General features: G+C 61.9%; 1 protein-coding gene and 1 pseudogene across 1 annotated transcript in view; both read left to right on the top strand.

Moving 5' to 3' along the window:
• The first annotated feature begins 560 nt into the window (after window positions 1-560).
• LOC137363979 (RNA-binding protein 25-like) lies at window positions 561-6,252 on the top strand (annotated as a pseudogene).
• A 3,932-nt stretch (window positions 6,253-10,184) lies between these two features.
• The window catches only part of LOC137363978 (trichohyalin-like), a 46,960-nt gene continuing 32,532 nt past the window's right edge, over window positions 10,185-24,612 (top strand). Inside the window, 3 exon segments of the mRNA XM_068027468.1 lie at window positions 10,185-10,362; window positions 12,348-12,479; window positions 22,526-22,699. Of these exon segments, the coding sequence (XP_067883569.1) occupies window positions 10,185-10,362; window positions 12,348-12,479; window positions 22,526-22,699 (484 nt within the window).

Raw genomic sequence — 24,612 nt, 5'->3', positions numbered from 1 at the left:
GAGAGAGCGCGAGAGAGAGCGTGAGCGAGAGAGAGCGCGAGAGAGAGAGCGCGAGCGAGAGAGAGCGCGAGAGAGAGAGCGCGAGAGAGAGCGAGAGAGAGAGCGAGAGAGAGAGAGAGAGAGAGCGAGAGAGAGAGCGAGAGAGAGAGAGAGAGAGCGAGAGAGAGCGAGAGAGAGAAAGAGCGCGAGCGAGAGATAGAAAGAGCGCGAGCGAGAGATAGAAAGAGCACGAGCGAGAGAGAGCGCGAGAGAGAGAAAAAGCGCGAGTGAGAGAGAGCGCGAGCGAGAGAGAGCACGAGAGAGAGAGAGCGCCAGAGAGAGAGAGCGCGCGAGAGAGAGAGAGTGCGAGAGAGAGAGAGAGCGAGAGAGAAAGAGAGCGAGAGAGAAAGAGCGCGAGAGAGAGAGAGAGTGCGAACGAGCGAGCAAGTGAGAGAGCGAGAGCACGACAGACCGAGAGCACGAGAGAGCGAGAGCACGAGAGAGCAAGAGCACGAGAAAGCGAGAGCACGAGTATGCGAGAGCACGTGAAAGCGAGAGACAGAGCGTGAGAGAGCGAGAGAGAGCTAGAGAGAGCACGAGAGAGCACGAGAGAGCATGAGAGAGCACGAGAGAGCACGAGAGAGCGCGAGAGAGCGCAAGAGAGCGAGAGTGAGCGAGAGAGAGTGAGAGAGAGTGAGAGAGAGTGAGAGGGCGCGAGAGAGCGCGAGAGAGAGCGAGAGAGCGCAAGAGAGCGCGACAGAGCGCGAGAGAGCGCGAGAGATAGAGAGCGCGCGAGAGAGAGAGCGCGCGAGAGAGAGAGCGCGCGAGAGAGAGAGCGCGCGAGAGAGAGAGAGAGCGCGAGAGAGAGAGAGCGCGCGAGAGAGAGACAGCGCGCGAGAGAGAGACAGCGCGCGAGAGAGAGACAGCGCGCGAGAGAGAGACAGCGCGCGAGAGAGAGACAGCGCGCGAGAGACAGACAGCGCGCGAGAGAGAGACAGCGCGCGAGAGAGAGACAGCGCGCGAGAGAGAGACAGCGCGCGAGAGAGAGACAGCGTGCGAGAGAGAGACAGCGCGCGAGAGAGGCGCAGCGGGAGAGCGTGAGAGAGGGAGAGTGCGAGAGAGGGAGACAGCGAGAGAGGGAGAGCGCGAGAGAGGGAGAGCGCGAGAGAGGGAGAGAGGGAGAGCGCGAGAGAGGGAGACAGCGAGAGAGGGAGACAGCGAGAGAGAGTGAGAGACAGCGAAAGCACGAGAGAATGCGAGAAAGTGAGAAGGAGCGAGAGGGAGCGAGAGGGAGCGAGAGGGAGCGAGAGGGAGCGAGAGGGAGCGAGAGGGAGCGAGAGGGAGCGAGAGGGAGCAAGGGAGAACGAGAGACAGCGAGAACGAGTGAGAGAAAGCACAAGAAAGAGAGAGAGAGCGAGAGAGTGAGTGCGCGCAAGAGAGCGCAAGAACGAGAGAGAGCTAGAGAACGAGAGAGAGCTAGAGAGCGAGAGAGAGGTAGAGAGCGCGAGAGCGCGTGGGAGAGCGCACGAAAACGCGCGAGAGCGAGAGACCACAAGAGAGCGCGACCGCTAGAGAGCGAGAGCGCGACCGCTAGAGAGCACGACCGAGAGCGTGACCGACAGCGCGACCGACAGCGCGACCGACAGCGCGACCGACAGCGCGACCGACAGCGCGACCGACAGCGCCCGCGCGACCGAGAGCAAGAGCGCGACCGAGAGCGATAGCGCGAGAGAGCGATAGCGCGAGAGAGCAAGAGCGCGGGAGAGTGCGAGAGCATGAGAAAGCGCGAGAGAAAGTGCGAGAGAGAGTGCGAGAGAGTGTGAGAGCGCGAGAGCGAGAGTGCAAACGAGTGAGTGAGAGCGCGAGAGCAAGAGTGCAAACAAGTGAGCGCGAGAGCAAGAGCGCGAGAGGGAGAGCGCGAGAGGGAGAGCACGAGAGGGAGAGCACGAGAGGGAGAGCGCGAGAGTGAGAGCGCGAGAGAGAGAGCACGAGAGAGGGAGAGTGCGAGAGAGGGAGAGTGCGAGAGAGGGAGAGCGCGAGAGAGGGAGAGCGTGAGAGACGGAGACAGCGAGAGAGAGCGAGAGACAGCGAAAGCGCGAGAGAACACGAGAGAACGCGAGAGAATGCGAGACAGCGAGAGAGAGGGATCGAGAGCGAACGAGAGACAGCGAGAACGAGCGAGAGAAAGCACGAGAAAGAGAGAGAGAGCGAGTGAGCGCAAGAGAGCGCGAGAACGAGAGAGAGCTAGAGAGCGAGAGAGAGCTAGAGAGCACGTGGGAGAGCGCACGAAAGCAAGAGACTGCAAGAGAGCGTGACCACTAGAGAGCGCGACCGCTAGAGAGTGAGAGCGCGACCGAGAGCGCGACCGAGAGCGCGACCGAGAGCGAGACCGAGAGCGAGACCGAGAGCGAGACCGAGAGCGTGAGCGCGCGCGCGACCGAGAGCGAGAGCAAGAGCGCGACTGAGAGTGAGAGCGCGACCGAGAGCGAGAGCGCGAGAGAGCAAGTGTGCGGGAGAGTGCGAGAGCATTGTAAAGCGCGAGAGAGAGTGCAAGAGAGGGTGAGAGTGCGAGAGCGACAGCGCGAGAGCAAGAGCTCAAACGAGTGAGTGAGAGCGCGAGAGCAAGAGTGCAAACGAGTGAGCGCGAGAGCAAGAGTGCAAACGAGTGAGTGAGAGCGCGAGAGCAAGTGTGCAAACGAGTGAGCGCGAGAGCAAGAGTGCGAACGAGAGCGCGAGAGGGAGAGCGCGAGAGAGAGTGCGCGAGATGGAGAGCGCGAGAGGGAGATCGCGAGAGGGAGAGCGCGAGAGGGAGAGCGCGAGAGGGAGAGCGCGAGAGGGAGAGCGCGAATGGGAGCGGGCGAGAGCGAGCGGGAGAGAGCATGCGCGAGAGAGAGAGCGAGCGCGAGAGAGAGAGCGAGCACATGAGAGAGAGACAGTGCGCAAGAGAGAGCGAGTGCGCAAGAGAGAGCGAGAGCGCGAGAGAGCAAAAGCGCGAGAGAGCAAAAGCGCGAGAGAGTGCGAGCGAGAGAGAGACAGCGCGCGAGAGAGAGACAGCGCGCGAGAGAGAGACAGCGCGCGAGAGAGAACAGCGCGCGAGAGAGAGACAGCGCGCGAGAGAGAGACAGCGCGCGAGAGAGAGACAGCGCGCCAGAGAGAGACAGCGCGCGAGAGAGAGACAGCGCGCCAGAGAGAGACAGCGCGCGAGAGAGAGACAGCGCGCGAGAGAGAGACAGCGCGCGAGAGAGAGACAGCGCGCGAGAGAGAGACAGCACGCGAGAGAGAGAGACAAGCGCGAGAGAGAGAGACAAGCGCGAGAGAGAGAGACAGCGCATGAGAGAGAGAAAGCGGGAGAGCGGGAGAGCGCGAGAGAGCGCGAGAGAGCGCGAGAGAGCGCGAGAGAGCGCGAGGGAGCGCGAGGGAGCGCGAGGGAGCGCGAGAGAGTGAGAGAGAGCGAGAGAGAGCGAGAGAGAGCGAGAGAGAGCGAAAGAGAGCGAAAGAGAGTGAGACGAGCGAAAGAGAGCTAGAGCGCGAGGGAGCAAGAGCGCGAGAGAGCGAAAGCGTGACCAAGAGCGTGAGCGATAGCGCGAGAGAGCAAGAGCGGGAGCAAGAGCACGAGAGAGCGCGAGCGCGAGAGAGTGCGAGAGAGAGACAGCGCAACAGAGAGCGCAACAGATGGCAAAAGCGACAGAGAGTGAGAGAAAAATAGCGCAAGAGAAAGATAGAGCGACAGAAAGATAGCGCGAGAGGGAGCGAGAGCGCGAGAGGGAGCGAGAGCGCGAGAGGGAGCGAGAGCGCGACAGGGAGCGAGAGCGCGACAGGGAGCGAGAGCGCAAAATACTGCGAGAGCGTGAGAGAGAGCAGGAGAGAGCGCGAGAGAGCGAGAGCGGGAGAGAGCGAGAGCGGGAGAGAGCGAGAGCGCGAGAGCGAGAGAGGCAAGAGAGCGAGAGAGGCGAGAGCGCCAGAGAGGATAGAGCACGAGAGAGTGAGAGAGCGCGAGAGAGCGCAGGACAGCGCGAGAGAGAGCGAGAGAGAGCGACACGAGTGAAAGAGAGCTGGAGCGCGAGAGAGCAGGAGCGCGAGAGAGCAAGAGAACGCGAAAGAGAGCGACCGAGAGCGAAAGCGTGAGAGAGACAGCGAGAGAGAGAGCGCGACCACAAGAGAGCGAGAGCGCCACCGAGACCGAGAGCGCCAACGGCACCGAGAGCGCTACCGAGAGCGAGAGCGCGACCGAGTGCGCGACCGAGAGTGCGAGAGAGTGCGAGCGCGAGAGAGCGCGTGAGTGAGAGAGCGCGATAGAGAGAGAGAGTGCGAGAGCGAGAGAGAGCGCGAGAGAGAGAGCGCGCGAGAGAGAGCGCGCGAGAGAGAGCGCGCGAGAGAGAGCGCGCGAGAGAGAGAGTGCGAACGAGAGAGAGAGAGTGCGAATGAGAGAGCAAGTGAGAGAGCGAGAGAGCGCGAGAGGGCGAGAGCGCAAGAGAGAGCGAAAGTGAGAGAGAGCGAAAGCGACAGAGAACGAGACGAGCGTAAGAGAGAGAGCAAGAGAAAGATAGCGCGAGAGAGAGCGAGATCGCGACAGGGAGCGAGAACGCGACAGGGAGCGAGAACGCGACAGGGAGCAAGAGCGCAAAAAAGAGGGAGAGCGCGAGAGATAGAGAGCGCGAGGGATAGAGAGCGCGAGGGACAGAGAGCGCGAGGGACAGAGAGCGCGAGGGACAGAGAGCGCGAGGGACAGAGAGCGCAAGGGACAGAGAGCGCGAGGGACAGAGAGCGCGAGGGACAGAGAGCGCGAGGGACAGAGAGCGCGAGGGACAGAGAGCGCGAGGGACAGAGAGCGGGAGGGATAGAGAGCGCGAGGGATAGAGAGCGCGAGGGATAGAGAGCGCGAGGGATAGAGAGCGCGAGGGATCGAGAGAGAGATAGCGCGCGAGAGAGAGACAGCGTGCGAGAGAGAGACAGCGGGAGAGCGCGAGAGATGGAGAGCGCGAGAGAGGGAGAGCACGAGAGAGGGAGAGCACGAGAGAGGGAGAGCACGAGAGAGGGAGAGCACGAGAGAGGGAGAGCGCGAGAGAGGGAGAGCGCGAGAGAGGGAGAGCGCGGGAGAGTGCGAGAGCGCAGGAGAGTGCGAGAGCGCAGGAGAGTGCGAGAGCGCAGGAGAGTGCGAGAGCATGATAAAGCGCGAGAGAGAGTGCGAGAGAGGGTGAGAGCGTGAGAGCGTGAGAGCGAGAGCAAGAGCAAGAGTGCAAGCGCGAGAGCAAGAGTGCGAACGAAAGCACGAGAGGGAGAGCGCGAGAGGGAGAGCGCGAGAGGGAGAGCGCGAGAGGGAGAGCGCGAGAGGGAGAGCGCGAGAGGGAGAGCCCGAATGGGAGCGGGCGGGAGCGAGCGGGCGAGAGCGAGCGGGAGAGAGCGTGCGCGCGAGAGAGCAAGCGCGAGAGAGAGAGCGAGCCCGAGAGAGGGACAGTGCGCGAGATAGAGCGCGAGAGCGCAAGAGAGAGCGCGAGAGCGCAAGAGAGAGCGCGAGAGCGCGAGAGAGAGCGCGAGAGCGTGAGAGAGAGCGCGAGAGCGTGAGAGAGCAAAAGCGCGAGAGAGTGCGAGCGAGAGAGAGACAGCGCGCGAGAGAGAGACAGCGCGCGAGAGAGAGAGACAGCGCGCGAGAGAGAGAGACAGCGCGCGAGAGAGAGAGACAGCGCGCGAGAGAGAGAGACAGCGCGCGAGAGAGAGAGACAGCGCGCGAGAGAGAGAGACAGCGCGCGAGAGAGAGAGACAGCGCGCGAGAGAGAGAGACAGCGCGCGAGAGAGAGAGACAGCGCGCGAGAGAGAGACAGCGCGCCAGAGAGAGACAGCGCGCGAGAGAGAGACAGCGCGCGAGAGAGAGACAGCGCGCGAGAGAGAGACAGCGCGCGAGAGAGAGACAGCGCGCGAGAGAGAGACAGCGCGCGAGAGAGAGACAGCGCGCGAGAGAGAGACAGCGCGCGAGAGAGAGACAGCGCGCGAGAGAGAGACAGCGCGCGAGAGAGAGACAGCGCGCGAGAGAGAGACAGCGCGCGAGAGAGACACAGCACGCGAGAGAGAGACAGCACGCGAGAGAGAGAGAGCGCGTGAGAGAGAGAGAGCGGGAGAGCGCGAGAGAGCGATAGAGAGCGAAAGAGAGCGAGACGCGCGACCGAGAGCACGAGCGATAGCACGAGAGAGCAAGAGCGGGAGCGAGAGCATGAGCGCGGATGAGTGCAAGAGAGAGAGAGTGCGACAGAGAGCAAAAGCGACAGAGAGCGAAAGTGACAGAAAGCGAAAGCAACAGAGAGTGAGAGAAAAATAGCGCGAGAGAAAGATAGAGCGAGAGAAAGGTAGCGCGAGAGGGAGCGAGAGCGCGAGAGGGAGCGAGAGCGCGACAGGGAGCGAGAGCACGAGAGGGAGCGAGAGCGCAAAAAACTGCTAGAGCGCGAGAGAGAGAGCGGGAGAGAGCGCGAGAGCGGGAGAGAGTGAGAGCGGGAGAGAGCGAGAAAGGATAGAGTGCGGGACAGCGCGAGAGAGAGCGAGAGAGAGTGACACGAGTGAAAGAGATCTAGAGCGCGAGAGAGCAGGAGCGCGAGAGAGCAAGAGAACGCGAAAGAAAGCGACCAAGAGCGAAAGCATGAGATAGAGAGCAAGAGAGAGAGCGCGACCACAGGAGAGAGAGAGCGCAACCACAAGAGACCGAGAGCGCCACCGAGACCGAGAGCGCCAACGGGACCGAGAGCGCCACTGAGAGCGAGAGCGCGACCGAGAGCGCGAGAGAGCATGAGAGAGCGTGAGAGAGAGAGAGCGCGAAAGAGAGAGAGCGCGAGAGAGAGAGAGAGCGCGAGAGAGAGAGAGAGCGCGAGAGAGAGAGAGCATGAGAGAGAGAGTGCGAACGAGAGAGAGAGAGAGTGCGAACGAGAGAGCAAGTGAGAGAGCGAGAGCGTGAGAGCATGAGAAAGCACGAGAGAGAGAGCGCGAGAGAAAGAGAGAGAGCGCGAGAGAGCGCGAGAGCGCGAGAGCGAGAGAGAGTGCGAGAGCAAGAGAGAGCGCGAGAGTGAGAGAGAGCGCGAGAGTGAGAGAGAGCGCGAGAGTGAGAGAGAGAGCGAGAGAGCGAAAGCGACAGAGAGCGAGACGAGCGTAAGAGATAGAGCGAGAGACAGATAGCTCGAGAGAGAGTGAGAACGCGACAGGGAGCGAGAACACAACGGGGAGTGAGAGCGCGGGACAGCGAGAGCGCGGGACAGCGAGAGCGCGAGACAGCGAGAGCGCGAGACAATGAGAGCGAGAGAGAGCAAGAGCGAGAGAGAGCAAGAGCGTGAGAGAGCGCGAGAGAGAGAGAGCGAGAGAGAGAGAGCGCAAGAGAGAGAGAGCACGAGAGAGAGAGTGCGAACGAGAGAGCAAGTGAGAGAGCGAGAGCGCGAGAGAGCGAGAGCACGAGAGAGCGAGAGCACGAGAGAGCGAGAGCACGAGAAAGCGAGAGCGCGAGAAAGCGAGAGTGCGAGAAAGCGAGAGCACGAGAAAGCGAGAGCACGAGAAAGCGAGAGACACAGCGCAAGAGAGCGCAAGAGAGAGCGAGAGAGAGAGCGAGAGAGAGCGAGAGAGAGCGAGAGCGAGAGAGAGCGCGAGAGGGAGAGCGAGAGGGAGAGCGAGAGGGAGAGCGCGAGAGAGAGCGCGAGAGAGAGCGCGAGAGAGAGAGCGCGAGAGAGAGAGAAAGTGAGAGAGCGAGAGAGCGAGAGCACGAGAAAGCGCGAGAGCGAGAGAGAGCGCGAGAGCGAGAGAGAGCGCGAGAGCGAGAGAGAGCACGAGAGAGCGAGAGAGAGCGAGAGCAAAATAGAGAGCGCGAGAGAGAGCGCGAGAGAGAGCGCGCGAGAGAGAGAGCGCGAGAGAGAGCGCGCGAGAGAGAGAGCGCGAGAGAGAGAGCGCGACAGAGAGAGCGCGAGAGAGAGAGCGCGAGAGAGAGAGCGTGAGAGAGAGAGCGCGAGAGAGAGAGAGCAAGTGAGAGAGAGCAAGTGAGAGAGCGAGAGCACGAGAAAGCACGAGAAAGCGCAAGAGAGTGCGCGAGAAAGCGCAAGAGAGAGCGCGAGAAAGCGCAAGAGAGAGCGCGAGAAAGCGCAAGAGAGAGCACGAGAAAGCGCAAGAGAGAGCGCGAGAGCGAGAGAGAGCGCGAGAGCGAGAGAGAGCGCGAGAGCGAGAGAGAGCGCGATAGCGAGAGAGAGCACAAGAGAGCGCGAGAGAGCGCGAGACAGAGCGCGAGAGAGCGCGAGAGAGAGCATGAGAGAGTGAGAGAGCACGAGAGGGCGAGCGCGTATGAGAGAGCGAAAGTGAGATAGAGTGAAAGCGACAGAGAGCGAGACGAGCGTAAGAGAGAGAGCGAGAGAAAGATAGCGCGAGAGAGAGCGAGAACGCGACAGGGAGCGAGAACGCGACAGGGAGCGAGAACGCGACAGGGAGCGACAGCTCAAAAAAGAGGGAGAGCGCGAGAGATAGAGAGCGCGAGGGATAGAGAACGCGAGGGATAGAGAACGCGAGGGATAGAGAACGCGAGGGATAGAGAACGCGAGGGATAGAGAACGCGAGGGATAGAGAACGCGAGGGATCGAGAACGCGAGGGATAGAGAACGCGAGGGATAGATAGCGCGAGAGAGAGAGAGCGCGAGAGAGAGAGCGCGAGAGAGCAAAAGTGCGCGCGAGAGCGAAAGAGCGAGAGAGTGAGAGCGAGAGCACAAGAGAGCAAGAGAGAGATCACGAGAGAGAGAGGGAGCGTGAGGGAGCGAGCAAGAGAGCGAGACGAGCAAAAGAGAGTGAGCGAGAGAAAGATAGCACGAGAAGGAGCGAGAGCGCGACAGGGAGCGAGAGCACGACAGGGAGCGAGAGCACGACAGGGAGCGAGAGCACGACAGGGAGCGAGAGTGCAAAAAACTGGGAGTGCGCGAAGAGAGAGCGGGAGTGGGCGAGTGCGGGAGAGAGCTCGAGAGCGAGTGAGAGAGAGAGAGCGCGCGAGGGAGAGAAAGGGAACGCGAGAGAGAGAGGGAGCGCGAGGGAGCGAGCAAGAGAGCAAGAGAGTGAAAGAGAGCATGAGAGAGCGCGAGTGAGCGAAAGAGGGCGCAAGTGAGCGCAAGAGAGCGAGAACGAGAGTGCGCGCGAGAGAGCGAGAACGCGCGAGAGAGAGAGCACGCGAGAGAGGGAGAGCACGAGAGAGCGAATAGCGCAAGAGAGGCGAGAGAGGCGAGAGAGGCGAGAGCGCGTGAGTGCGTGGGAGAGCGCGAGTGAGAGCGACAAAGCACGAGAGAGCACGGGAGAGCGCGAGAGAGAGCGAGAGAGCTCGAGAGAGAGCGAGAGAGAGCGAGAGAGAGCGAGAGAGAGCGAGAGAGAGCGAGAGAGAGCGAGGCGAGCAAAAGAGAGCTGGAGCACGAGAGAGCAACAGCGCGAGAGAGCAAGAGCGCGTGAGAGAGAGAGAGCGAGACCACAAGAGAGCGAGACCACAAGAGAGCGAGACCACAAGAGAGCGAGACCGAGAGCGAGAGCACGACCGAGAGCGAGAGCGAGAGCACGACCGAGAGCGCGAGAGAGCAAGAGCGCGAGCGAGAGCACGAGCGCGAGAGGGGTGAGAGCAGCGAGAGAGGCGAGAGGGGCGAGAGCACGGGAGAGCGCGAGTGAGAGCGCGAGAGCGCGAGTGAGAGCGAGAGAGCGCGAGAGAGTAAGAGAGCATGAGAGAGAGCGACCGAGAGCGAAAGCGCAAGAGAGAGAGCGAGAGAGAGCGCGAGAGAGAGAGAGAGAGCAAGACGAGTGAAAGAGAGCTAGAGCGCGAGAGAGCAGGAGCGCGAGAGAGCAAGAGAGCGCGAAAGAGAGCGACCGAGAGCGAAAGCGCGAGAGAGAGAGCGAGACTGCAAGAGAGCGCGACCACAAGAGAGCGAGAGTGCCACCACGAGCGAGAGCGAGAGCACGACCGAGCGCGAGAGCGCGAGCGAGAGCGCGCGAGAGAGACAGCGCACCAGAGAGAGAGAACGTGAGAGAGAGAATTCGAGAGAGAGAGCGCGAGAGAGAGAGCGAGAGCGAGCCAAAGAGAGCGAGAGAGAGCGAAAGAGAGCAAAAGAGAGCGAAAGAGAGCGCGAGAGAGCGAGAACGCGAGAGCGAGAGAGGCGAGAGCGCGAGAGAGCGCGAGAGAGAGAGAGAGGCGAGAGCGCCAGAGAGGCGAGAGCGCGAGTGAGAGCAAGATGAGCGAAAGAGAGCGAGAGAGCAGGAGCGTGAGAGAGCAAGAGAGCGCGAAAGAGAGCGACCGAGAGCGAAAGCACGAGAGAGAGACAGCGAGACCACAAGAGAGCGCGACCACAAGAGAGCAAGAGCGCCACCGAGAGCGCGAGACAGCGAGAGCGCGAGACAGCGAGAGCGCGAGTCAGCGAGAGAGAGGGAGCGCGAGAGAGAGGGAGTGCGAGAGAGAGGGAGCGCCAGTGAGAGGGAGTGCGAGAGAGAGGGAGCGCGAGAGAGAGGGAGCGCGAGAGAGAGACAGCGCGCAAGAGAGAGAGTGCGAGAGAGCAAAAGTGCGAGCGAGAGCGAAAGAGCGAGAGAGTGAGAGCGAGAGCACGAGAGAGCAAGAGAGAGATCACGAGAGAGAGAGGGAGCGCGAGGGAGCGAGCAAGAGAGCAAGACGAGCAAAAGAGAGAGAGCAAGAGAAAGATAGCACGAGAAGGAGCGAGAGCGCGACAGGGAGCGAGAGCACGACAGGGAGCGAGAGCACGACAGGGAGCGAGAGCACGACAGGGAGCGAGAGCACGACAGGGAGCGAGAGTGCAAAAAACTGGGAGAGTGCGAAGAGAGAGCGGGAGAGAGCGAGCGCAGGAGAGAGCTCAAGAGCGAGTGAGAGAGAGAGAGCGTGCGACAGAGAGAGAGAGCGCGTGAGAGAGAGAGAGAGAGCGCGAGAGAGAGAGGGAGCGTGAGGGAGCGAGCAAGAGAGCGAGAGAGCACGAGAGAGCGCGAGAGAGCGCGAGTGCGCGCGAGTGAGCGAAAGAGGGTGCAAGTGAGCGAAAGAGAGCGCAAGAGAGCGAGAACGAGAGTGCGCGCGAGAGAGCGAGAACGCGAGAGCGTGCGAGAGAGCGAGCACGCGAGAGCGCACGAGAGAGCGAGCACGCGAGAGCGCACGAGAGAGCGAGAACGCGAGAGCGCGCGAGAGAGAGAGCACGCGAGAGCACGCGAGAGAGAGAGCACGCGAGAGAGGGAGAGCACGCGAGAGAGGGAGAGCACGAGAGAGCGAATAGCGCAAGAGAGGCGAGAGAGGCGAGAGCGCGGGAGTGCGCACGAGAGCGCGAGAGAGCAGGAGCGTGAGAGAGCAAGAGAGCGCGAAAGAGAGCGACCGAGAGCGAAAGCGCGAGAGAGAGAGGGCGAGACCGCAAGAGAGCGCGACCACAAGAGAGCGAGAGTGCCACCGAGAGCGCCGAGAGCGCAAGACAGCAAGAGCGCGAGACAGCGAGAGCGCGAGAGAGAGGGAGCGCGAGAGAGAGAGAGCGCGCAAGAGAGAGAGCGCGCAAGAGAGAGAGCACGCAAGAGAGAGAGCACGCAAGAGAGAGAGCGCGAGAGAGCAAAAGTGCGCGCGAGAGCGAAAGAGCGAGAGAGTGAGAGCGAGAGCACAAGAGAGCAAGGGAGAGATCACGAGAGAGAGAGGGAGCGCAAGGGAGCGAGCTAGAGAGCGAGACCAGCAAAAGAGAGTGAGCAAGAGAAAGATAGCACGAGAAGGAGCGAGAGCGCGACAGGGAGCGAGAGCACGACAGGGAGCGAGAGCACGACAGGGAGCGAGAGCACGACAGGGAGCGAGAGTGCAAAAAACTGGGAGAGTGCGAAGAGAGAGCGGGAGTGGGCGAGCGCAGGAGAGAGCTCGAGAGCGAGTGAGAGAGAGAGAGCGCGCGAGAGAGAGAAAGGGAACGCGAGAGAGAGAGGGAGCGCGAGGGAGCGAGCAAGAGAGCGAGAGAGCGAAAGAGAGCATGAGAGAGCGCGAGTGAGCGAAAGAGGGCGCAAGTGAGCAAAAGAGAGCGCAAGAGAGCGAGAACGAGAGTGCGCGCGAGAGAGCGAGAACGCGAGAGTGCGCGAGAGAGAGAGCACGCGAGAGAGGGAGAGCACGAGAGAGCGAATAGCGCAAGAGAGGCGAGAGAGGCAAGAGCGCGGGAGTGCGTGGGAGAGCGCGACTGAGAGCGAGAAAGCGAGAGAGAGCGAGAGCGAGCGAGAGAGAGCGAGAGCGAGCGAGAGAGAGCGAGAGAGAGCGAGAGAGAGCGAGAGAGAGCGAGAGAGAGCGAGAGAGAGCGAGGCGAGCAAAAGAGAGCTGGAGCGCGAGAGAGCAACAGCGCGAGAGAGCAAGAGCGCGTGAGAGAGAGAGAGCGAGACCACAAGAGAGCGAGACCACAAGAGAGCGAGACCACAAGAGAGCGAGACCGAGAGCGAGAGCACAACCGAGAGCGAGAGCGAGAGCACGACCGAGAGCGCGAGAGAGCAAGAGCGCGAGCGAGAGCACGAGCGCGAGAGGGGTGAGAGCAGCGAGAGAGGCGAGAGGGGCGAGAGCACGGGAGAGCGCAAGTGAGAGCGCGAGAGCGCGAGTGAGAGCGAGAGAGCGCGAGAGAGTAAGAGAGCACGAGAGAGAGCGACCGAGAGCGAAAGCGCAAGAGAGAGAGCGAGAGAGAGCGCGAGAGAGAGAGAGAGAGAGAGAGCGAGAGAGAGCAAGACGAGTGAAAGAGAGCTAGAGCGCGAGAGAGCAGGAGCGCGAGAGAGCAGGAGCGCGAGAGAGCAAGAGAGCGTGAAAGAGAGCGACCGAGAGTGAAAGCGCGAGAGAGAGAGCGAGACTGCAAGAGAGCTCGACCACAAGAGAGCGAGTGCGCCACCGCGAGCGAGAGCGAGAGCACGACCGAGAGCGAGATCGCGAGCGAGAGCGCGCGAGAGAGACAGCGCACCAGAGAGAGAGAACGTTAGAGAGAGAACTCGAGAGAGAGAGCGCGAGAGAGCGAAAGAGAGCGCGAGAGAGCGAGAACGCGAGAGCGAGAGAGGCGAGAGCGCGAGAGAGGCGAGAGCGCGAGAGAGGCGAGAGCGCGAGAGAGGCGAGAGCGCGAGAGAGGCGAGAGCGCCAGAGAGGCGAGAGCGCCAGAGAGGCGAGAGCGCGAGTGAGAGCAAGATGAGTGAAAGAGAGCGAGAGAGCAGGAGCGTGAGAGAGCAAGAGAGCGCAAAAGAGAGCGACCGAGAGCGAAAGCGCGAGAGAGAGAGAGCGAGACCGCAAGAGAGCGCGACCACAAGAGAGCAAGAGCGCCACCGAGAGCGCGAGACAGCGAGAGTGCGAGACAGCGAGAGCGCGAGACAGCGGGAGCGCGAGAGAGAGGGAGCGCGAGAGAGAGGGAGCGCGAGAGAGAGGGAGCGCGAGAGAGAGGGAGCGTGAGAGAGAGGGAGCGCGAGAGAGAGGGAGCGCGAGAGAGAGGGAGCGCGCAAGAGAGAGAGCGCGCAAGAGAGAGAGCGCGCAAGAGAGAGAGCAAAAGTGCGAGCGAGAGCGAAAGAGGGTGCAAGTGAGCGAAAGAGAGCGCAAGAGAGCGAGAACGAGAGTGCGCGCGAGAGAGCGAGAACGCGAGAGCGCGCGATAGAGAGAGCACGCGAGAGCACGCGAGAGAGAGAGCACGCGAGAGAGGGAGAGCACGAGAGAGCGAATAGCGCAAGAGAGGCGAGAGAGGCGAGAGCGCGGGAGTGAACGGGAGAGTGCGAGTGAGAGCGAGAGAGCACGAGAGAGCGCGAGAGAGCGCGAGAGAGCGCGAGAGAGCGCGAGAGAGCGCGAGAGAGCGCGAGAGAGCGCGAGAGAGCGCGAGAGAGCGCGGCGAGCAAAAGAGAGCTGGAGCGCGAGAGAGCAACAGCGCGAGAGAGCAAGAGCGCGCGAGAGAGAGAGAGCGAGACCACAAGAGAGCGAGACCACAAGAGAGCGAGACCACAAAAGAGCGAGACCACAAGAGAGCGAGAGCACGACCGAGAGCGAGAGCACGACCGAGAGCGAGAGCACGACCGAGAGCGAGAGCACGACCGAGAGCGCGAGAGAGCAGGAGCGCGAGCGAGAGCACGAGCGCGAGAGGGGTGAGAGCGGCGAGAGAGGCGAGAGGGGCGAGAGAGGCGAGAGGGGTGAGAGCACGGGAGAGCGCGAGTGAGAGCGCGAGAGCGCGAGTGAGAGCGCGAGAGCGCGAGTGAGAGCGAGAGAGCGTGAGAGAGTAAGAGAGCACGAGAGAGAGCGACCGAGAGCGAAAGCGCAAGAGAGAGAGCGAGAGAGAGCGCGAGAGAGAGAGAGAGAGCAAGACGAGTGAAAGAGAGCTAGAGCGCGAGAGAGCAGGAGCGCGAGAGAGCAAGAGAGCGCGAAAGAGAGCGACCGAGAGCGAAAGCGCGAGAGAGAGAGCGAGTCCGCAAGAGAGCGCGACCACAAGAGAGCGAGCGCGCCACCGCGAGTGAGTGCGTGAGTGAGAGTGCGAGCGAGAGCAGGAGAGAGCGCGAGAGAGAGAGCGAGAGAGAGAGAGCGCGAGAGAGAGCGCGAGAGAGAGCGCGAGAGAGAGCGCGAGAGAGAGCGCGAGAGAGAGCGCGAGAGAGAGAGAGCGCGAGAGAGAGAGAGCACGAGAGAGAGAGAGCGCACGAGAGAGAGAGCGCACGAGAGAGAGAGCGCACGAGAGAGAGAGCGCACGAGAGAGAGACAACGCGCGAGAGAGAGACAACGCGCGAGAGAGAGACAACGCGCGAGAGAGAGACAACGCGCGAGAGAGAGAGTGGGAGAGCGAGAGAGAGCGCGAGAGAGTGAGACAGAGCGAAAGAGAGTGAGACAAGCGAAAGAGAGCTAGAGCGCGAGAGAGCAAGAGCGCGAGAGAGCGAGCGCACGACCGATAGCGCGAGAGAGCAAGAGCTGGAGCGAGAGCGCGAGAGAGCGCGAGAGAGTGCGAGAGAGCGCGACAGAGAGCGAAAGCGACAGAGAGCGAGAGAAAGATAGCAAGAGAGGGAGCGAGTGCGCGAGAGGGAGCGAGAGCGCGAGAGGGAGCGAGAGCGCGAGAGGGAGCGAGAGCGCGAGAGGGAGCGAGAGCGCAAAAAACTGCGAGAGAGCGAGAGAGAGCGCGAGAGTGGGAGAGAGCGCGAGACAGCGAGAGCGCGAGACAGCGAGAGCGCGAGACAGCGAGAGCGCGAGACAGCGAGAGCGCGAGAAAGAGAGAGCGCGAGAAAGAGAGAGCGCGAGACAGAGAGAGCGCGAGACAGAGAGAGCGCGAGACAGAGAGAGCGCGAGACAGAGAGAGCGCGAGACAGAGAGAGCGCGAGACAGAGAGAGCGCGAGACAGAGAGAGCGCGAGACAGTGTGAAAGCGAGACAGTGTGAAAGCGAGACAGCATGAGCGACAGCAAGATAGCGAGAGCGTGAGACAGCGAGAGCGAGAGAGCGAAAGCGAGAGCGAGAGAGGCGAGAGAGAGCTCGCGAGAGAGAGAGCATGAGAGAGAGAGAGAGTGCAAACGAGAGAGCAAGTGAGAGAGCGAGAGCGCGAGAGAGAGAGAGCACGAGAAAGCGAGAGCGCGAGAAAGCGAGAGCGCGAGAAAGCGAGAGCGCGAGAAAGCGAGAGCGCGAGAAAGCGTGAGTGCGAGAAAGCGAGAGACAGAGCAAGCGAGAGCGTGAGACAGCGCGAGAGAGAGCGCGAGAAAGTGCGCGAGAGAGAGAGCGCGAGAGAGAGAGCGTGAGAGAGAGAGCGCGAGAGAGAGCGCGAAAGAGAGCGCGAGAGAGAGCGCGAAAGAGAGCGCGAAAGAGAGCGCGAAAGAGAGCGCGAAAGAGAGCGCGAGAGAGTGCGCGAGAGAGTGCGCGAGAGAGTGCACGAGAGAGAGAGAGAGAGAGCGAGTGAGAGAGCGAGAGCGCGAGAGAGAGAGCGAGAGAGCGAGCGAGAGAGCGAGAGAGCGAGAGAGAGCGCGAGAGAGCGAGAGAGAGCGCGAGAGAGCGAGAGAGAGAGAGAGAGAGAGAGCGAGAGAGAGCGAGAGAGGGCGAAAGTGAGAGAGAGCGAAAGCGACAGAGAGCGAGACGAGCGTAAGAGAGAGCGCGAGAGAGAGAGCGTGTGAGAGAGAGAGAGAGAGTGCGAATGAGAAAGCAATTGAGAGAGCGAGAGCGCGAGAGAGCTAGAGCGCGAGAATGCGAGAGCGCGAGAAAGCGAGAGCGCGAGAAAGCGAGAGACACAGCGCGAGAGAGCGCGAGAGAGAGAGAGCGAGAGCGCGAGAGAGCGAGCGAGAGAGAGCGAGAGAGAGCGAGAGAGAGCGAGAGAGAGCGAGAGAGAGCGAGAGAGGGCGAAAGTGAGAGAGAGCGAAAGTGACAGAGAGAGCGACGAGCGTAAGAGAGAGCGCGAGAGAGAGAGCGCACGAGAGAGAGAGAGAGAGTGCGAACGAGAGAGCAAGTGAGAGAGCGAGAGCGCGAGAAAGCGAGAGCGCGAGAAAGCGAGAGCGCGAGAAAGCGAGAGCGCGAGAAAGCGAGAGACACAGCGCGAGAGAGCGTGAGAGAGAGAGCGCGAGAGAGAGAGCACGAGAGAGAGAGCGCGAGAGAGAGAGCGCGAGAGAGAGAGAGAGCGCGAGAGAGAGAGAGCGCGAGAGAGAGAGCACGAGAGAGAGAGCGCGAGAGAGAGAGCGCGAGAGAGAGAGCGCGAGAGAGAGAGAGAGCGCGAGAGAGAGAGAGCACGAGAAAGCGAGAGCGCGAGAAAGCGAGAGCGCGAGAAAGCGTGAGTGCGAGAAAGCGAGAGACAGAGCACGAGAGAGCGTGAGACAGCACGAGAGAGAGCGCGAGAGAGAGCGCGAGAGTGAGCGCGAGAGAGAGAGCGCGAGAGAGAGCGCGAGAGAGAGCGCGAAAGAGAGCGTGAAAGAGAGCGCGAAAGAGAGCGCGAAAGAGAGCGCGAAAGAGAGCGCGAGAGAGAGCGCGAAAGAGAGCGCGAGAGAGTGCACGAGAGAGAGAGAGAGAGCGAGTGAGAGAGCGAGAGCGCGAGAGAGAGAGCGAGAGAGCGAGAGAGAGTGCGAGAGAGCGAGAGAGAGCGCGAGAGAGCGAGTGAGAGAGAGAGAGAGCGAGAGAGAGAGAGAGCGAGAGAGAGCGTGAGAGGGCGAAAGTGAGAGAGAGCGAAAGCGACAGAGAGCGAGACGAGCGTAAGAGAGAGTGCGAGAGAGAGAGCGTGTGAGAGAGAGAGAGAGTGCGAATGAGAAAGCAAGTGAGAGAGCGAGAGCGCGAGAAAGCGAGAGCACGAGAAAGCGAGAGCGCGAGAAAGCGAGAGCGCGAGAAAGTGAGAGCGCGAGAGAGCGAGTGAGAGAGAGAGAGAGCGAGAGAGAGAGAGAGCGAGAGAGAGCGAGAGAGGGCGAAAGTGAGAGAGAGCGAAAGCGACAGAGAGCGAGACGAGCGTAAGAGAGAGTGCGAGAGAGAGAGCGTGTGAGAGAGAGAGAGAGTGCGAATGAGAAAGCAAGTGAGAGAGCGAGAGCGCGAGAAAGCGAGAGCACGAGAAAGCGAGAGCGCGAGAAAGCGAGAGCGCGAGAAAGTGAGAGCGTGAGAAAGCGAGAGCGTGAGAAAGTGAGAGACACAGCACGAGAGAGCGCGAGAGAGAGAGAGCGCGAGAGAGAGAGAGCGCGAGAGAGAGAGAGCGCGAGAGAGCGAGAGCGCGAGAGAGCGAGAGCGCGAGAGAGAGAGCGAGAGAGAGCGAGAGAGAGCGAGAGAGAGCGAGAGAGAGCGAGAGAGAGCGAGAGAGGGCGAAAGTGAGAGTGAGCGAAAGTGAGAGAGAGCGAAAGTGACAGAGAGCGAGACGAGCGTAAGAGAGAGCGCACGAGAGAGAGAGAGAGAGTGCGAATGAGAGAGCAAGTGAGAGAGCGAGAGCGCGAGAAAGCGAGAGCGCGAGAAAGCGAGAGCGCGAGAAAGCGAGAGACACAGCGTGAGAGAGCGTGAGAGAGAGAGTGCGAGAGAGAGAGTACGAGAGAGAGAGCGCGAGAGAGAGAGAGAGCGAGAGAGAGAGAGAGAGCGCGAGAGAGAGAACGCGAGAACGTGAGAGAGAGAACGCGAGAACGCGAGAGAGCGAGAAAGCGCGAGAGAGCGCGAGAGAGAGCGAGAGTGAGAGAGAGCGAAAGCGACAGAGAGCGAGACGAGCGTAAGAGAGAGAACGAGAGAAAGATAGCGCGAGAGAGAGCGAGAACGCGACAGGGAGCGAGAACGTGACAGAGCGAGAGCGTGAGACAGCAAAAGCGCGAGAGAGCGAGAGAGAGCAAGAGCACGAGAGAGCGCGAGAGAGAGAGAGCACGAGAGAGAGAGAGCGTGAGAGAGAGCGCGAGAGAGAGAGCGCGAGAGAGAGAGCGCGAGAGAGAGAGCGCGAGTGAGAGAGCGCGAGAGAGAGCGAGAGAGAGAGCGAGAGAGAGAGCGAGAGAGAGAGAGAGAGAGAGCGAGAGAGAGCGAGAGAGAGCGAGAGAGAGAAAGAGCACGAGCGAGAGAGAGAAAGAGCGCGAGCGAGAGAGAGAAAGAGCGTGAGCGAGAGAGAGCACGAGAGAGAGAAAGAGCGCGAGTGAGAGAGAGCGCGAGCGAGAGAGAGTTCGAGAGAGAGAGAGCGCGCGAGAGAGAGAGAGTGCGAGAGAGAGAGAGAGAGCGAGAGAGAAAGAGCGCGAGAGAGAGAGAGAGTGCGAACGAGTGAGCAAGTGAGAGAGCGAGAGCACGACAGACCGAGAGCACGAGAGAGCGAGAGCACGAGAGAGCGAGAGCACGAGAAAGCGAGAGCACGAGAAATCGAGAGCACGAGTATGCGAGAGCACGAGAAAGCGAGAGACAGAGCGTGAGAGAGCGAGAGAGAGCGAGAGAGAGCGAGAGAGAGCACGAGAGAGCACGAGAGAGCACGAGAGAGCACGAGAGAGCGCGAGAGAGCGCGAGAGAGCACGAGAGAGCGCGAGAGAGCGAGAGAGAGCGAGAGAGAGCGAGAGAGAGCGAGAGAGCGCGACAGAGCGCGACAGAGCGTGAGAGAGCGCGAGAGGGCTAGAGCGCAAGTGAGAGAGAGCGAAAGTGAGAGAGAGCGAAAGCGACAGAGAGCGAGACGAGCGTAAGAGACAGAGCGAGAGAGAGATAGCGCGAGAGAGAGTGAGAACGCGACAGGGAGCGAGAACGCGACAGGGAGCGAGAACGCGACAGGGAGCGAGAACGCGACAGGGTGCGAGAACGCGACAGGGTGCGAGAACGCGACAGGGTGCGAGAACGCGACAGGGTGCGAGAGCACAAAAAAGAGGGAGAGCGCGAGAGATAGAGAGCGCGAGAGATAGAGAGCGCGAGAGATAGAGAGCGCGAGAGATAGAGAGCGCGAGAGATAGAGAGCGCGAGAGATAGAGAGCGCGAGAGATAGAGAGCGCGAGAGATAGAGAGCGCGCGAGAGAGAGACAGCGCGCGAGAGTGAGACAGCGCGCGAGAGAGAGACAGCGCGCGAGAGAGAGACAGCGCGCGAGAGAGAGACAGCGTGCGAGAGAGAGACAGCGCGCGAGAGAGAGACAGCGCGCGAGAGAGAGACAGCGCGCGAGAGAGAGACAGCGCGCGAGAGAGAGACAGCGCGCGAGAGAGAGACAGCGCGCGAGAGTGAGACAGCGCGCGAGAGAGAGACAGCGCGCGAGAGAGAGACAGCGCGCGAGAGTGAGACAGCGCGCGAGAGAGAGACAGCGCGCGAGAGAGAGACAGCGCGCGAGAGTGAGACAGCGCGCGAGAGAGAGACAGCGCGCGAGAGAGAGACAGCGCGCGAGAGAGAGACAGCGCGCGAGAGAGAGACAGCGCGCGAGAGAGAGACAGCACGCGAGAGAGAGACAGCGCGCGAGAGAGAGACAGCGCGCGAGAGAGGCGCAGCGGGAGAGCGTGAGAGAGGGAGAGTGCGAGAGAGGGAGACAGCGAGAGAGGGAGACAGCGAGAGAGGGAGACAGCGAGAGAGGGAGAGCGCGAGAGAGGGAGACAGCGAGAGAGAGTGAGAGACAGCGAAAGCGCGAGAGAATGCGAGAAAGCGAGAGGGAGCGAGAGGGAGCGAGAGGGAGCGAGAGGGAGTGAGAGGGAGCAAGAGAGAACGAGTGACAGCGAGAACGAGTGAGAGAAAGCACAAGAAAGAGAGAGAGAGCGAGAGAGTGAGTGCGCGCAAGAGAGCGCAAGAACGAGAGAGAGCTAGAGAGCGAGAGAGAGGTAGAGAGCGCAAGAGCGCGTGGGAGAGCGCACGAAAACGCACGAGAGCGAGAGACCACAAGAGAGCGCGACCGCTAGAGAGCGAGAGCGCGACCGCTAGAGAGCGCGACCGACAGCGCGACCGACAGCGCGACCGACAGCGCGACCGACAGCGCGACCGACAGCGCGACCGACAGCGCGACCGACAGCGCGACCGACAGCGCCCGCGCGACCGAGAGCAAGAGCGCGACCGAGAGCGATAGCGCGAGAGAGCAAGAGCGCGGGAGAGTGCGAGCGCGAGAGAGGGAGAGCGCGAGAGAGGGAGAGCGTGAGAGACAGAGAGAGCGAGAGAGAGCGAGAGACAGCGAAAGCACGAGAGAACACGAGAGAACGCGAGAGAATGCGAGACAGCGAGAGAGCGCGAGAGGGATCGAGAGCGAATGAGAGACAGCGAGAACGAGCGAGAGAAAGCACGAGAAAGAGAGAGAGAGCGAGTGAGCGCAAGAGAGCGCGAGAACGAGAGAGAGCTAGAGAGCGAGAGAGAGCTAGAGAGCACGTGGGAGAGCGCACGAAAGAGAGCAAGAGACTGCAAGAGAGCGTGACCACTAGAGAGCGCGACCGCTAGAGAGCGAGAGCGCGACCGAGAGTGCGACCGAGAGCGCGACCGAGAGCGAGACCGAGAGCGAGACCGAGAGCGAGACCGAGAGCGAGACCGAGAGCGAGAGCGAGACCGAGAGCGAGAGCGCACGCGCGACCGAGAGCGAGAGCAAGAGCGCGACTGAGAGTGAGAGCGCGACCGAGAGCGAGAGCGCGAGAGAGCAAGAGTGCGGGAGAGTGCGAGAGCATTGTAAAGCGCGAGAGAGAGTGCAAGAGAGGGTTAGAGCGCGAGAGCGACAGCGCGAGAGCAAGAGCTCAAACGAGTGAGTGAGAGCGCGAGAGCAAGAGTGCAAACGAGTGAGCGCGAGAGCAAGAGTGCAAACGAGTGAGTGAGAGTGCGAGAGCAAGTGTGCAAACGAGTGATCGCGAGAGCAAGAGTGCGAACGAGAGCACGAGAGGGAGAGCGCGAGAGGGAGAGCGCGAGAGAGAGTGCGCGAGAGGGAGAGCGCGAGAGGGAGATCGCGAGAGGGAGAGCGCGAGAGGGAGAGCGCGAGAGGGAGAGCGCAAGAGGGAGAGCGCGAGAGGGAGAGCGTGAATGGGAGCGGGCGAGAGCGAGCGGGAGAGAGCATGCGCGAGAGAGAGAGCGAGCGCGAGAGAGAGAGCGAGCACATGAGAGAGAGACAGTGCGCAAGAGAGAGCGAGTGCGCAAGAGAGAGCGAGAGCGCGAGAGAGCAAAAGCGCGAGAGAGCAAAAGCGCGAGAGAGTGCGAGCGAGAGAGAGACAGCGCGCGAGAGAGAGACAGCGCGCGAGAGAGAGACAGCGCGCGAGAGAGAGACAGCGCGCGAGAGAGAGACAGCGCGCGAGAGAGAGACAGCGCGCGAGAGAGAGACAGCGCGCGAGAGAGAGACAGCGCGCGAGAGAGAGAGACAGCGCGCGAGAGAGAGAGACAGCGCGCGAGAGAGAGAGACAAGCGCGAGAGAGAGAGACAAGCGCGAGAGAGAGAGACAAGCGCGAGAGAGAGAGACAGCGCATGAGAGAGAGAAAGCGGGAGAGCGGGAGAGAGCGAGAGAGCGCGAGAGAGCGCCAGAGAGCGCGAGAGAGCCCGAGAGCGCGAGAGAGCGCGAGAGAGCGAGAGAGAGCGAGAGAGAGCGAGAGAGAGCGAGAGAGAGCGAGAGAGAGCGAGAGAGAGCGAGAGAGAGCGAAAGAGAGTGAGACGAGCGAAAGAGAGCTAGAGCGCGAGGGAGCAAGAGCGCGAGAGAGCGAAAGCGTGACCAAGAGCGTGAGCGATAGCGCGAGAGAGCAAGAGCGGGAGCGAGAGCACGAGAGAGCGCGAGCGCGAGAGAGTGCGAGAGAGAGACAGCGCAACAGAGAGCGCGACAGATGGCGAAAGCGACAGAGAGTGAGAGAAAAATAGCGCAAGAGAAAGATAGAGCGACAGAAAGATAGCGCGAGAGGGAGCGAGAGCGCGAGAGGGAGCGAGAGCGCGAGAGGGAGCGAGAGCGCGAGAGGGAGCGAGAGCGCGAGAGGGAGCGAGAGCGCGAGAGGGAGCGAGAGCGCGAGAGGGAGCGAGAGCACAAAAAACTGCGAGAGCGTGAGAGAGAGCAGGAGAGAGCGCGAGAGAGCGAGAGCGGGAGAGAGCAGGAGAGAGCGAGAGCGCGAGAGCGAGAGAGGCAAGAGAGCGAGAGAGGCGAGAGCGCCAGAGAGGATAGAGCACGAGAGAGTGAGAGAGCGCGAGAGAGCGTGGGACAGCGCGAGAGAGAGTGAGAGAGAGCGAGAGAGAGCGACACGAGTGAAAGAGAGCTGGAGCGCGAGAGAGCAGGAGCGCGAGAGAGCAAGAGAACGCGAAAGAGAGCGACCGAGAGCGAAAGCGTGAGAGAGACAGCGAGAGAGAGAGCGCGACCACAAGAGAGCGAGAGCGCCACCGAGACCGAGAGCGCCAACGGCACCGAGAGCGATACCGAGAGCGAGAGCGCGACCGAGTGCGCGACCGAGAGTGCGAGAGAGTGCGAGCGCGAGAGAGCGCATGAGAGAGAGAGCGCGATAGAGAGAGAGAGCGCGAGAGCGAGAGAGAGTGCGAGAGAGAGAGCGCGCGAGAGAGAGCGCGCGAGAGAGAGCGCGCGAGAGAGAGCGCGCGAGAGAGAGAGTGCGAACGAGAGAGAGAGAGTGTGAATGAGAGAGCAAGTGAGAGAGCGAGAGAGCGTGAGAGGGCGAGAGCGCAAGAGAGAGCGAAAGTGAGAGAGAGCGAAAGCGACAGAGAACGAGACGAGCGTAAGAGAGAGAGCGAGAGAAAGATAGCGCGAGAGAGAGCGAGAACGCGACAGGGAGCGAGAACGCGACAGGGAGCAAGAGCGCAAAAAAGAGGGAGAGCGGGAGGGATAGAGAGCGGGAGGGATAGAGAGCGGGAGGGATAGAGAGCGGGAGGGATAGAGAGCGCGAGGGATAGAGAGCGCGAGGGATAGAGAGCGCGAGGGATAGAGAGCGCGAGGGATAGAGAGCGCGAGGGATCGAGAGAGAGACAGCGCGCGAGAGAGAGACAGCGTGCGAGAGAGAGACAGCGCATGAGAGAGAGACAGCGTGCGAGAGAGAGACAGCGTGCGAGAGAGAGACAGCGGGAGAGCGCGAGAGAGGGAGAGCGCGAGAGAGGGAGAGCGCGAGAGAGGGAGAGCGTGAGAGAGGGAGAGCGCGAGAGAGGGAGAGCACGAGAGAGGGAGAGCACGAGAGAGGGAGAGCACGAGAGAGGGAGAGCGCGAGAGAGGGAGAGCGCGAGAGAGGGAGAGCGCGAGAGAGGGAGAGCGCGGGAGAGTGTGAGAGCGCGGGAGAGTGCGAGAGCGCGGGAGAGTGCGAGAGCGCAGGAGAGTGCGAGAGCGCAGGAGAGTGCGAGAGCATGATAAAGCACGAGAGAGAGTGCGAGAGAGGGTGAGAGCGTGAGAGCGTGAGAGCGAGAGCAAGAGTGCAAGCGCGAGAGCAAGAGTGCGAACGAGAGCACGAGAGGGAGAGCGCGAGAGGGAGAGCGCGAGAGGGAGAGCGCGAGAGGGAGAGCGCGAGAGGGAGAGCGCGAGAGGGAGAGCGCGAGAGGGAGAGCGCGAGAGGGAGAGCCCGAATGGGAGCGGGCGGGAGCGAGCGGGCGAGAGCGAGCGGGAGAGAGCGTGCGCGCGAGAGAGCAAGCGTGAGAGAGAGAGCGAGCCCGAGAGAGGGACAGTGCGCGAGAGAGAGCGCGAGAGTGCAAGGGAGAGCGCGAGAGCGCAAGAGAGAGCGCGAGAGCGCAAGAGAGAGCGCGAGAGCGTGCGAGAGAGCAAAAGTGCGAGAGAGTGCGAGAGAGAGACAGCGCGCGAGAGAGAGACAGCGCGCGAGAGAGAGACAGCGCGCGAGAGAGAGACAGCGCGCGAGAGAGAGACAGCGCGCGAGAGAGAGACAGCGCGCGAGAGAGAGACAGCGCGCGAGAGAGAGACAGCGGGAGAGCGCGAGAGAGCGCGAGAGAGCGAAAGAGAGCAAAAGAGAGCGAAAGAGAGTGAAAGAGAGTGAAAGAGAGCGAGACGCGCGACCGAGAGCACGAGCAAGAGCGCGAGAGAGCAAGAGCGGGAGCGAGAGCACGAGCGCGAGAGAGTGCAAGAGAGAGAGAGCGCGACAGAGAGCAAAAGCGACAGAGAGCGAAAGTGACAGAAAGCGAAAGCAACAGAGAGCGAGAGAAAGGTAGCGCGAGAGGGAGCGAGAGCGCGAGAGGGAGCGAGAGCGCGAGAGGGAGCGAGAGCGCGAGAGGGAGCGAGAGCGCGAGAGGGAGCGAGAGCGCAAAAAACTGCTAGAGCGCAAGAGAGAGAGCGGGAGAGAGCGCGAGAGCGGGAGAGAGTGAGAGCGGGAGAGAGCGAGAAAGGATAGAGCGCGGGACAGCGCGAGAGAGAGCGAGAGAGA

The sequence above is a fragment of the Heterodontus francisci genome, unplaced genomic scaffold (assembly GCF_036365525.1).
Source record: "Heterodontus francisci isolate sHetFra1 unplaced genomic scaffold, sHetFra1.hap1 HAP1_SCAFFOLD_1144, whole genome shotgun sequence".
NCBI lineage: Eukaryota > Metazoa > Chordata > Chondrichthyes > Heterodontiformes > Heterodontidae > Heterodontus > Heterodontus francisci.
Note: the sequence above shows the minus strand (reverse complement) of the source record. Positions and strands in the feature narration are given on the sequence as shown.